This window comes from Perognathus longimembris, chromosome 3 (genome assembly GCF_023159225.1).
Source record: "Perognathus longimembris pacificus isolate PPM17 chromosome 3, ASM2315922v1, whole genome shotgun sequence".
Lineage (NCBI taxonomy): Eukaryota > Metazoa > Chordata > Mammalia > Rodentia > Heteromyidae > Perognathus > Perognathus longimembris.
In genome coordinates, this window is record NC_063163.1 from 97,325,955 (window position 1) to 97,338,936 (window position 12,982).

The window sequence follows — 12,982 nt, forward strand, 5'->3', positions numbered from 1 at the left end:
AAAAGAGAAAGAGAGGGGGAAAAAAAAAAAGAGAGGCAGCTAGGGACTACTAGGCAGGGCCAGGGGGCACACACTAGGGCCCTAATAAGTTTACCCTTTACAAGTGCAAGCATAACTTGACAGACATCAAGCATGTGGTAAGTTTGACAATCATCATTCTTCTTGTCAAGGCAAGAACTGAGCAGACACCTCTACCATCTACCTGCCATCCACACTCCACTGAGACCAGCCACTCAGAATATTTCCTTTGTATATCTGCCTTTCTCCTGCAACGCCTTCTGAGCTGCTTTCCCCACTTGCCTGCCTCTCCTACCTAGCCCACTTGCTAGGCATCCCTCAGGACTTTACTTAATGTTGCCGCTCTCAGGTTTCACCATCCCAAGATAAATAAGAGTTTGCAGAGCAAAATCAAAAGAGAATTTCCTTCCCAAGGAGCCCAGTGCCAGGAAGAGAGCTGTGGCCCTGCATCCCATGTACTGATGTTATTTTACACTTCTGGAGATGGAACCCAGGGCCTCATGAATGCTAGGCAAGCACTCTATCACTGACATATACCCATAGCTCCTGTCCCCATGACCTGAAGAAGACTGACTGACTGGAGTGCCAGGATCCTAGCTGGTCTCCATGCTAATACTCTCTCATGGGGGCTTAGGGATCTTCCAGCTTAGGACTGACATGCAGTTTACAAAGGATTCTGTTGTCTTGCTCAAAATAATGCTAAGTTCACAGTTTGACCCTAAGGTATAACAGGAGCAATGGTTCTGGGCCCAGACCTGAGGTTCCAGGGAGACAAGGAAATCAGACAATAGTACAGGCCTTACAAAGGCTCAACAAAGGTACCAAATGCTCAGACACAAGGACAGCAGAACATGATGTGATGGGAAGCAGACAGGGAGTTAAGAATCAATCCAAAGAATACACATCTAAAGACACATAAGGAGTGAAGAAAATAGTGAGCCCAGAGGGAGTTAAAAGTCCAGTTCCTCAAGGGCCTGAGGGGCCTCACACACAGTAACCACTCCCACTGTTAAATGGGCCTCACAAGTCACTGGAATCCTCCACTTCTTAAGCAGAAGAAGAATATCAGAAATGCCAACAAGGTCACACAATGATTACCAGCCAAGACATAAATTCAGTGCTAACTTTAGGTGCATGAAAATGGGAAGACTTCTTCCTAATACGAAGTGAGAGAAATTCACACCTTAGTGACCTGGGCCATTTCTGGCAAGGTAATTAGCCACACAGGTGCCAAGGCCAGTAGGGCACAAGAACCATCTGATTCACCCTAGAAAGGTCCTAGGAAACATATGTGAGATGGCTACAGTGAAGTACCTCCATCCTGCAGGCTTTCTGGGAAGGCTGGAGGGGATCTGGAGCCTGGACCTCTTTCTAGCCAAGCCTGTGGTCTGATAGACATCCATAGCCCATTGAACTAAAGGGGTCCTGTTCTGAAAAAGTCTGGCCTACAGCTGGCTATATGTCCTAGAGATACTAATAGCTGAGTAGCTTAAGTCAAAATCTGCTGTGGCAGGTCTCAGGTCCACATCTTCTGATTTCTAAGAAACTCTCACTACTCAAACTCCACTAGTCTGAGACTACAGTCCAGTAAGGGTGATCCCCTGTTAAGAAAGTACAAGTAGACTAAGCAGGACCTAGACAAGCCAGGTGATTCCTGGTCCTGCCCTACACACAGGTACTATCAGTAGGCCTCCTTGACTGGAAGAGGGCATATGTGCCCACAGTATAGCAGGCTCTGATGTCCACTGCATGGGCCACACCAGCTGTTGACAACTCTGCATTTGGGTTGACCCTGTTGCCCTCAAAATGATATAATATTAACTTACTTTAAATGGTTAAATTGTGGACCATGTTTTTTCTGTATTTAAGAACCAAATCTTGGAAATGCCATTGTAACTCAAGTGGTGGAGTGCTAGGCTGGAGCTGAAGCACTCAGGGACAGTGTCCAGGCCCAGAGTTCAAGTCCACAACCAACCAACCAACAAAAACAAATCCTACTATTGCTACCTCCATATTCTGGACATTTGGTGGGGCTTTGATCCCTACAAAGGTGAGCTTTCAGCCAGGCACTGGTGGCTCACACCTGTAATCCTAGCTACTCAGGAGGCTAAGATCTGACAATCCCAGTTTGAAGTCAGTCTGGGCAGGAAAGCCCCTGAGACTCTTATCTCCAATTAATCACAGAAAAGGCTAGAAGAAATGCTGTAGCTCAGTGATAGAGTATTATCCTTGAGCAAAAGAAGCTTAAGGATAGTGCCCAGTCCCAGAGTTCGAGGCCCAGGACTGGGGGTGGGGGACTTTACAAATGCAGAAGTCATATCTTCAGAAGCCTTTCTTCAAGGTCCGGTGCAGCAGAATAGTGTGCAGAAAGATGGCCTCTGGAAAACTAAAAGAGGGCACTTCTTGGGAAGTGGGATAGTTCATATCTGCTGAACACAGGAGGAAGGAAGGAATCTCAAGGCCAAACAGTGTGGCAAGCAGGTCTTTCCTAGTCCCCTCAGTACCCACTGCCTGGTACAAACCTTTTACTCCTAGCTGCTCTATCAATAGACACAAAAAGTGTGAATGAATGCCTGTATCCTGTGACACTGACCACACAAATCAGGTTGGTGACAGGACTTCCCACAAAGATATTCCTGGAAGATGAGGGGTATAGAGCACACACAGGACATTCACTCCTAACCCTTTCTTGGGGAGGCCAAAAACTGCTTAAAGATTGGATCAGTCATAGAGCTCAAGTCAAGTGTGAATGAGACCCTAGGTTTGATCTCAAGCACATACATACACACAAAAAAAGGAAACCCATTTTTGAAGACGATGGTGCCCAGGGCTGCTATCCACTGAGAGCCTAAGGGAGGGCACTGCCAGAGACACTACACTGATTAAGGCCAGTCGGGGAGAAACACTCAGCACCTTGTGCTATCTTCTATGAATGGGCTGAGAATATCCTTTTTTGTTATACCTACTTCTATCTGGCAGGAGCTCACCAATTTTATCACTTCAGTGACCAAGAAAAAAGCCCAGCTTAAAGGGGAGGCACATACCTGTAAATGAGAGATGCTTTATTTCAAGTCTATAGGCTATTCTGATAAGCTTTGATTACATTCTAACGTTCTTTATCAAAAACCAGCCTCATACTCTGCTTAAACCATCAATCTTGAGTGGAAGAGGCAGGATGTTCCTTGCAAGTCTAGAAAGGTCTGGATAGGACAGGGTGCACCAAAGCCAACTTGTGCTCAGCTCAGTCCACACTTTCCCCAGGTTCCCCACTCCACATATGGTAGAAAGAGGCCCATGATATCAGTAGCACTCACAACAATTCAGTGCTTGTTAGACCACAAAGCAGAAATGACTAGTCTCACTTGTCTAAAAGTAAAAATCTTACTCTTAAGATTACAAGTGCTGTATAAAGAGTGCTGAAAATTGTTACTTGTTTCCTTCACATTCTAAATTTTCTACAGTGTATTGATGTCATTTTTTGGAAGTCACCATTGCCTGAGAAAAGCCTAATGATTACGTTTGTTAAGAAAGTGGTGCTTTTGAAGCAAGGTCTCCCTATGTATCCCACAATGGCCTAAAATTTACTATATAACCCAGGCTGGCCTCACTGTCTAGAAAGTGCTAGAACCACAGGTACATACCACATTCAGCTTTGGCCTTGTTTCTGATGAGGTCTAGATATATTACATTCTCTGGGCAAGTCCTGGGTTCCATGAACTCTTATTGACCCTAACAGGTCACCCTATCCAACTTGCAGAATATATTGCCTTGTTCCTTCTAAAGCCACCCAGAGGGAGCTAGTAGGAGGTAGAAAGCTGGTAGAGGATTACTTTCCTGAAAACAGCTCTAGCCTGACTGCCACATCTAAAGGCTAAAGGTGAGCTTCCAACTCTTGACCCTTCATTGAAGGCCTGTATGGTAGCTTGCTAGGCCTACTCCCAGAGTTTGTAGGTTATCCCCCAAGCTATCTAGCCCACCCGAAGAAGCAGCACAGAACAGGGACTACGGTTTACCTCAGGCAAATTCCTGATTCTCTCTGTATCCCAAGTTCTTTACTTGTAATGGAAAGCCATAAGTTTTATTTCTAGGGTGGCTAGGAGAACCAAACGAGTTAAAGCAGTGTCTGGACTAGGGCAACAGTGAGCATGTGTCTGGGAAGTTGTTGTTCAGCAAGTACCTGTATGCATAGCTCTTGGCCAGAGTGAGAAAGCTTTCAAAATCCATCTGTGATCACTCACAACGTTAGAGTAGCACTAGGAATGCCCTAACCTACCTCTAGTCTCCCAGCAAGACCAGAGTTGGGGCTCTGCCTAGTGTTTCATCAAGGATACCCCAAGAGAACTAGGTATATCCTGAACTTAGATCAGGACTTTTGCATCAAAGAGGCAGACACCACCACCCCTGGCCAAAGGCCTAGGTGCTTCAGATAAAAAAGAAAACAGCATTTCTGATATTTAGAATCCCAAGACTTTTTCTGTGTGTGTGCCAGCCCTGGGGCTTGAACTTTGCCTGGTCACTGACATAATCCTGTGCTTTCAAGCTCAAAGCTAGCACTCTACCACTTGAACCACAGCTCCACTTCTGGCTTTTCGGTGGTCAATTACAGAGTCAAATAAGAGTCTCATGGCTTTTCCTGTCTGGGTTGACTAGGAACCCAATCTCAAATCTAGATTCTTGGGATTCTCAGGATTAAGGTATAAGACATCAGAATCCAGCTTCAAGACTAAAAAACAAACAAACAAAAAAAAAACTAATCATTTACCAAGATAGGAAAATAAGGTGCACTGACATTGTGGATATGGCTTTCTCAGGCTGGACTCTGTGGGTCATAAGAAGTATCACTGAGCATACTAGGTGCACCAGGTTCTGTGCCAACACCTTTAGGAGCTGCCTTATTTAATCCCTACAATCCCAGAGTAGCTACCAGCATGCTTTAAGCTAATAGTGAGCACTAGGTTCACTTCCATCCTACAGGGAGAATAACAGAGGCCCAAAGAAGTAAATAACCAACTGAGGTCCCAAGAATCAGGCAGAGACATGAGGACAGAAGATAGGACAGACCTAGGCCACCTAAGCCTGTGAGACTTAATTCTGCCCAGACTGCCACAAAACATCAAAGTAGTTCTAATTCAGAGTTAGGTTTTTCATACCTCTTTCCTCTGTGGCCCCCTGAAGATCTTTACCATTCAGCCCTGCTTGAGCACTGAGCACAGGCAGCCTCTTCTCTGTAAAGGGCTTCCGGGAACCCTCTAGTGAGCTGGTGGGATCATTAAAGAAGTCCTGGGTCGAGCTGGAGTCTGAGAGTGCAACAGCTGTGCTGTCTTGGCTCCGGTCTAAGGGAAGAAGAAGAAAGAGAAGGCAGGAGAATGAATCCACACCACCTCCAACATGAAGAGGCCTCCCCAGGGTGAGTCTCCCTGCCAGTGGCCTGGGGACTGCCCTGCAAAGGAGATAGCCTGAGCAGAACCACTCTGATTTTGCTAAGTAGACCCAACCTAGAGGGCCTTGAGCCACTCACCAAAGGCATCGATTTCCATAGTCAACCTCCATGGGGTTTCTCCAAAGCATGGTGTTCCAACAAATGTTCAATAGTTGGCCCTTAGAGGACAGCAACCCTGACTTGTGGCATTTATTGAGGCCTGTGGCATAAATGTTCCCATCACTGCTAATTTTAAGTGATGAGCATGCTATTGGTGAATGTGGAGTTGGGAAAAGATGTTCAGTAGCCACCATAATGCAGTGGGTTTACTATATAGGGTAATAGAAGTAACTAAAGTGCTTAAAAAAAAAAAAAGAAATTCAACAAGGAAAATCTTTAAGGTGTTGTTAAAGGCCAGGTGTGGGCAGTTTAGTATGAGAATCTAGATTCCTGGGAATCTCAGACATAAAGGGTATTTGTACTTACTTCCTGGCTATTCTCCCTAAGTCTTCACAGGCACTTCGAAGAGTCTAAAGAAAGACTTAGGGAAGGGCAGGGAGAAAGCTAGAAGATACCCTTCAGGTACTATACACCTGGAGGAGAGTGATGGGACTTCTGGAAAAGGTCTAAAGCTTGCCTGGATCATTCTTCCCTGAGATTCAAAAGCCTCCAGCTTCAGGAAAGGACAGTAATCCTGTCATCTCCAAGGTACAGGGGAAAGAAAAATTCTTCTGCACTAAGGAAGGGCAGGAAACCACTAGTTACTAGGGAGGGATAGGATCACTGAGACACAGCCTGCCTAAGGCTCAGGATGGACCAAGACAACAGAGAACCACCCAGCCCTGCCCCAGACTAGCAAGCACCAAGTAGCAAGCAAAGCAGCCAGCTGCAGGGAGAAGGCAAGAACACGCAGGGAGGCTCACTCTGATGTACACACAAAGACCTAGAACTAAGATAGGCTGGAACATTGGGAAAAATCTTAAGGCAAACCAGGCCCCACTGTAAGCACAAGGTAACATGCAAGGAATATGAAGCCTGTGGTGCACTGGAGGTAACCATAGCAACAACAAGTTTCAACCTACTTCTGCTTCCCTTAAAGTCCTAGAAGCAGAAGAGGGGAAGCCCATTCCAGGTTTAAATATTATTTATCCCCAAATATTAAATATAAAAATTATAATATACACACATATGCCAAGAAAGAAGGCAAAAAAATTAAGAGACAAAACAGTCAATAAAACAAGAGACAGAGATGACCCAGATGTCAGTACTACTTGATGGGGAATTTAAAATAACTAAGATAAATATGATTAGGTGTTAAAGGCTGTATTGGAAAAACATAAACATCACCCATAAACAGATGCAGAATCTCAGGAGTAAGACAGAACTTTTAAGCAAGAGTCAAATGGGGATGCAAGAAATAAAAAAACACAATAACAGAAATGAAGAATGTCTTTGCTATGGTTTCTCTGCAGACTTGATACAACAGTTGGGGGGTAAGAGATCAAAATGTAAAACTAAGTTAAATAGAAATAATTCAAACCAAGGGCTGGGGATGTGGCTTAGTGGTCGAGTGCTTCCCTAGCATGTATGAAACCCTGGGTTTGATTGCTTAGTCCCACATAAACAGAAAAGGCCAGAAGTGGTGCTATGATTCAAGTGGTAGAGTACTAGCCTTGGGCAAAAGAAACTCAGGGACGATGCCCAGGCCCAGAGTTCAAGCCCCAAGACTGGCAAAAGAAAAAAAAAAAAAGAAAAGAAAAAGAATCAAAACCAAGAAAGAAAGAGGTAGGGAGTAGAAAATCAGGACACATCATTCAAGAGCATCCAAATGATTTAACTGACTAATTGGGAATCACAGAAATTGAAGGAGGGAAAGGATGACATTGTCCAAAAAGAAATGTACTCATCACTTTGATTTATGTAACTGTAACCCCTCTGTACATCGCTTTTATAAAAACAATTAAATTAAAAGATAAATGAAAAAGAAAATGAAGGAGAAAGAGAACACACAAAAAATAATCTTACAACAATAACTTGCCTAACTGAGTTTGATCCCCAGCAAAAAAAAAAAAATGCATTTTAAAAATACATAATAATTGAGAATTTTCCAAAAGTAACCAAGGGCTTAAATCACCAACAGAGAACACCAATCAAGGGAAAGTCCCTTTACACACATTAAAAGAGGGAAGGGAACCACATACTACATATTGTAACTGCTGATATAGCCAAAAATATAGAGAAAACCTTAAAGGTATTTAGAGAAAGACATATCAAATAGATGGAAACAAAGTTAAGAATTACAGACAACTTATCAGAAATTCTACCAAGTCAGATAATATTTTTAAGTGCCAAAAGGAAAAACATCAATTCAGACTTCAATAATCTGAAAATATCTCTCCTAGAGCCAGAGAATCAAAGGCCTCTTTTTTTCAGACAAACAAAAGCTGAATAAATGCATTATATCTCACAAGAAATATTAAAGGCAGTTCCTCAGGTAGATATAAATATGCAATCTGATAGAAACTTGGACCTACATAGAGAAAAGAAGTTTTCTAGAAATGGCTCAAGTGATGGCAAATACAAAAGACCTTGTCAGGTGTATTGGGACACACATATAAGTCTCCGCATGAGATAGGCAGAGGATCTCATAGCCAACCTGGGGCTATATAAGATTCTGTTTTTAAAACAAAACAAAATACCAAAGATGAGTTAAGGCAAACTACATTTTATTTTATTTTATTTTTTTGTTGGTCACGAGGCTTGAACTCTGGGCCTGGGTGCTGTCCTGAGTTCTTCACCTCAAGGCTAGCACTCTAACCACCTGAGCCACAGTGCCACTTGCATTTTTCCAGTAGTGCATTAGAGATAAGAGTCTCATGGACTTTCTTACCCGGCTGGCTTTGAACCATGATCCTCAGATCTCAGCCTCCTGAGTAGTTAGGATTACAGGCATGAGCCACCAAACCCCAGCTTCAACTACATTTTTAAAAGGGGGTATTATAGAAAAAAAAATGTAACGTAAGATTTTGTTTTGTCTGGAACTAAGGTCAAATTCTTCTGTGTCACTCTAGATATGTGACCTTGAAAACCTTAAATCTCTACCCCACCAGAAAACAGCTATGTTATGAGACAGATCAATGCCACAATGGCTTCTGGAGAAACAGTCCCCCCAAGGGTCTCTAATATTATTATTATTTTTTTTTATTTTTTTGCCAGTCCTGGGGCTTGGACTCAGGGTCTGAGCACTGTCCCTGGCTTCATTTTGCTCAAGGATAACACTCGACCACTTGAGCCACAGTGCCATTTCTGGCTTTTTCTGTTTATGTAGTGCTGAGGAATCTAACCCAGGGCTTCATGTGTGAAAGGCAAGCACTCTACCACTAAGTCATATTCCTAGCCCAGGTCTTCAATCGTATACTAAATTACTTTAAAGATCTGGATTAATGTATTAGCACCTATCAGGCAGTCCCTGAGGATCTACCAAGAGGACCTTGAAACAAGATCGAGTAAAAGCCTGGACTCTGGAAGATCAGGCTGTCACAGCTAAAATTGTGCTACGCCACTTACCCAAATGACACAATTATTTGGTTTCCCTGCATGTACACCTATAATACAATGTTGCTTCACAAAGTTGTCATGATGATTCCATAGGCTGATGTACAGAAAGTACTTGAATCAGTGTCTGGCACTGTGTGTTCATGAAATGCCAGCTCAATTACCCATTCTCTCTAATTTCAGAGATGGAACATGCCTTATCAGTCCAAACTTACCATCTGAGATTTAGTTTTCAACAGACAGAGTTTTGCTGAGGCCATAATGAAGCCAGTGCCTCGCTCACAGGGTGGTAACTAATTTCCAAATGCTGACACACAGCTCTTCCAAGCAGGCTGGTCCACACAAAAGAACATCAAGAGTCAACTTCGGGGTCTGGGAATATGGCCTAGTGGCAAGAGCGCTTGCCTTATATACATGAAGCCCTGGGTTTGATTCCCTAGCACCACATATAGAAAATGGCCAGAAGTGGCACTGTGGCTCAACTGGCAGAGTGCTAGCCTTGAGCAAAAAGAAACCAGGAACAGTGCTCAGGCCCTGAGTCCAAGGCCCAGTACTAGCAAAAAAAAAAAAAAAAAGAACTTTGGGGCTGGGAATATGGACTAGTGGCAAGAGTGCTTGCCTCCTACACATGAAGTTCTCGGTTCGATTCCCCAGCACCACATATATGGAAAACGGCGAGAAGGGGCGCTGTGGCTCAGGTGGCAGAGTGCTGGCCTTGAGCAGGAAGAAGCCAGGGACGGTGCTCAGGCCCTGAGTCCAAGGCCCAGGATTGGCCAAAAAAAAAAAGAGTCAACTTCGTCCTCATCCTGCCATGCTGCTCTGAATTCTTTGCCCACATCTCATCATACATTGCAGTCTGGGCACAGTGACCTGGTTGACAGGACAGTATAGCTGTCACTGCACAGCTCTTCCTTACAGCTGCTGTTGGAATGTCCACTGCCCAGTAACTGATGGGTCGCAAGTATCAGCTGAGCTGACCGTGTGAGACCCATGCTGGAAAGCTGTTGGGGATTATTATGGCCTGGGAAAGGCTGCCCTTCCACCAGCCTTGGGACAATGGAAGTCCCTCCCACCTTCTGGCCTCCACCCCTTGGGAGGTGAACACGTGCGTGCCACCATGATGGGGTTGTCCTGCCCACAAAGGAAGTTTCGTGATGTCACTTGATGGACATGCTCCCTAGCCTATGACTGGTCCTTTGGCCAGCCCCCTTTCTTTCCCGCCATTACTTCTATATAAGTGCCCTTCCATATTAAAGTTTTTGAGACGCTTCCCACCACCGCAGCGTGTCCCTGATGCCTTCCTTTTCGCCTCCGCCCTCGGTAACATGTGGGGGGACTGGGGGGAGGGGAAGCTTCAGCAACCCGTCCTCAACTTAGCGCTTGCCCATGTGAGCACGCCTTTGGCCTTCCGCTGGCCGAGGGCCAGGCTGAGTGCTCTTTCATAGAGTTTGTGGTTACCATTCTCCCCGTGGGGGGGGGGGGGGGAGAAAGGGATCGTCCAGATCCCAACAGAAAGCAGTGAGTTGACTGGACCTTCTACCTCATACTCAGCAAAGGTTTCTAGTCTTACTTGCAAGGCCAAATCCCAGGGCTCCATAGGCAAGCACCAAGTGTGAGTTAGGGACAGGCCTACGGCTCTCAAGAGAGATCACTTCTCCACGCTATGGAGATGGCCATTCACTGTCCCTGTGGATAAGCAGCACTGGCAGTGAACCCTAGAAGCTCCAGAAGCCACACAGGGTCATTGGGGTACCCCAGTCCCACTTACAGACTAGGCAACCTTGGCTGAATGATTTTGCACTTTAAGGAGCCCACATCATGAGGTTTTTGTTTTCTTCTGTCAATTGAGGGGCTTGAACTCAGGCCCTAGGCACTCAGGCCCTAAGCTCTTTTGTTCAAGGCTAGCACTCTACCACTTTGAGTCACAGTTCTGCTTCTGGTTTTTGAATGGTTGATTGGAGATAAGAGTCTCATAGGCACTTTTCTGCCCAGGCTGGCTCTGAATCATGATCCTTAGATCTCAGCCTCCTGAGTAGCTAGGATTATAGGTATGAGCCACTGGCACCCAGCTTATTCCATGCTATTTATTTATTTATTTATCTATCTATCTATCTATTTATTTATTTATTTTTATTTTACCAGTCCTGGGGCTTGTGACTCAGGGCCTGAGCATTGTCCCTGGCTTCTTTTTTGCTCAAGGCTAGCACTCTACCGCTTGAGCCACAGCGCCACTTCTGGATTTTTCTGTTTATGTGGCACTGAGAAATCGAACTCAGGGCTTCATGCATGCTAGGCAAGCACTCTACTGCTAAGTCACATTCTCAGTCCACATCATCATGCTTTTTAATATTCCTGTTTCTGACATGAGAGACCTCTAAGGAGCCCGGCCTAGCATAGTTTAATGATAACCCAATGACTATCATGTTCTGTAGTATTCATTTTTGTACTCACAGAGAGAATATTGATGACTTGGACAGCACTCAAGAGGCCTCAGTTTCTCCAGATGACGGCAGGCCATATTTCTGAAGTTGAGATCTCCATGAAAGTAAGGCCAGGGCTGGGTCACCTCAGCCAACATAAGACCAGCCAAAGTTACTGCAGGGTGAGCAGCATACCCTGTGGTAAGCTCCAGGAAGCAAGCCTAGCCAAGATGATTTCACCCGCTGGCGCACTGCCATAAGCTCACTGGCTCACAAGCTGTTGGGCTCTGGGCCTAAAGGAATTGCCTGTTTGGTGGAATCCCAGCTGTGATCATTATGAAAACCAAAGACTGACTTAAGCAAACCAGTATTTACTCCCAATGTGCTAATGCCCTCTTTATGAGTCAATGCTATGGGACCACAGATCTGCCAGAACATGTAAGGAAGGTAGCTAGACCTCATCAGAAATGGTGAAGCCAACAAAGGATGGCCCATTGCATTCTGTGGGAGAGCTGTTCTCCAAAACTCTCTGCCTACAAAATCTCTTATTTTGTTACCATTGTCAGACACCAAAGAGAAGAGACACTTGCAGGACTCTCCAGTTTCCAGGTCTTCATCTCCACTGTCCCTATCCACAGGGGCTTGCCAGGCTTCTCTGGAGGCCTATCTCCTGACCTTCCAGCTGCAGAGTTTCCTTTTACTCCTGCCAGCTCACAGTACCAATCACTATCCCAAAACACCACCCAGAGATTCAACCTGGCTGCAGGATCAGGGCCCTTTCTTCTTGGCTTTCCCCATGTGCCTTCTTTCAATCCCTAGCACACAGCAAGACCTACTCAACAAATGTCATGATCAGCTTTGCCCTAAAGAGATTCTCAGGAAGGTAACAATTAGGGAAAAGCAAAGAAGCAACTAGTTCTGTTGTCTGACAGCCTCCCAGCCACTATTCCCCAGGGGACAAGCAGGAGTTTCCTGGGAGTCTCTCACTTTGAGAATGTCTATTTACAGGAAAGCAGAGCTCCTACCAGAATCTGACTTACCCCTGGCCAGCCTAAAGGTCAGTCCCTTCAGGAATGACTACTTTTACCGCCCCTGACTCTCAAGAGTCTGGCCACTGTGAAGTACAGGCATGTGGCCCACCTCACAGCCTCAGCTACTGTAGATAATCTACATTTTTACACTTGACCTTATAAAGAGTATTTGTGAACTTAAAAGTCTGTTGTTTTTGTTTTAAAGCAAGGAAGAACAAAGCAATGGAAATAGAGGACTGAGCCACCTGCCAGGCAGGCAAACAGGTGAATATTTAGGGGACAGACCACCAGTGCCACTACATACAGCCAGAACTGGGAAGGAGGGCTGTTGGCAGAGGCCACACACATCTAACATACACTCTCCAAATCACAGGACCAGCAGATATGAAGGTGCTCCTGGTCACAGGGGAAGCAGGGAGCCGGACTGAGGACTGAGCATGCGGTCTGCGCTGTTCCCTGAAGCGAGCCGTGACAGGTGCAAGCAGAAAGACAAAGCCTGGAGAACAGAGTGTGGTCAGGGTTAGGGGCAGCACGGGCAA

The 12,982-nt window shown here is 45.2% G+C and overlaps 1 protein-coding gene across 3 annotated transcripts in view; it reads right to left on the reverse strand.

The window, feature by feature from the left end:
* The window catches only part of Cabin1 (calcineurin binding protein 1), a 132,877-nt gene that overhangs the window by 56,580 nt on the left and 63,315 nt on the right, over positions 1 to 12,982 (reverse strand). For 2 of the 3 annotated variants that reach the window (XM_048343547.1, XM_048343546.1), the window contains exon 27: positions 5,169 to 5,351. The exons of the other annotated variant lie outside the window; for it this stretch is intronic. In XM_048343547.1, coding sequence (XP_048199504.1) covers positions 5,169 to 5,351 — 183 coding nt within the window. The remainder of the gene's footprint in view (positions 1 to 5,168; positions 5,352 to 12,982) is intronic. 3 annotated transcript variants of the gene reach the window in all.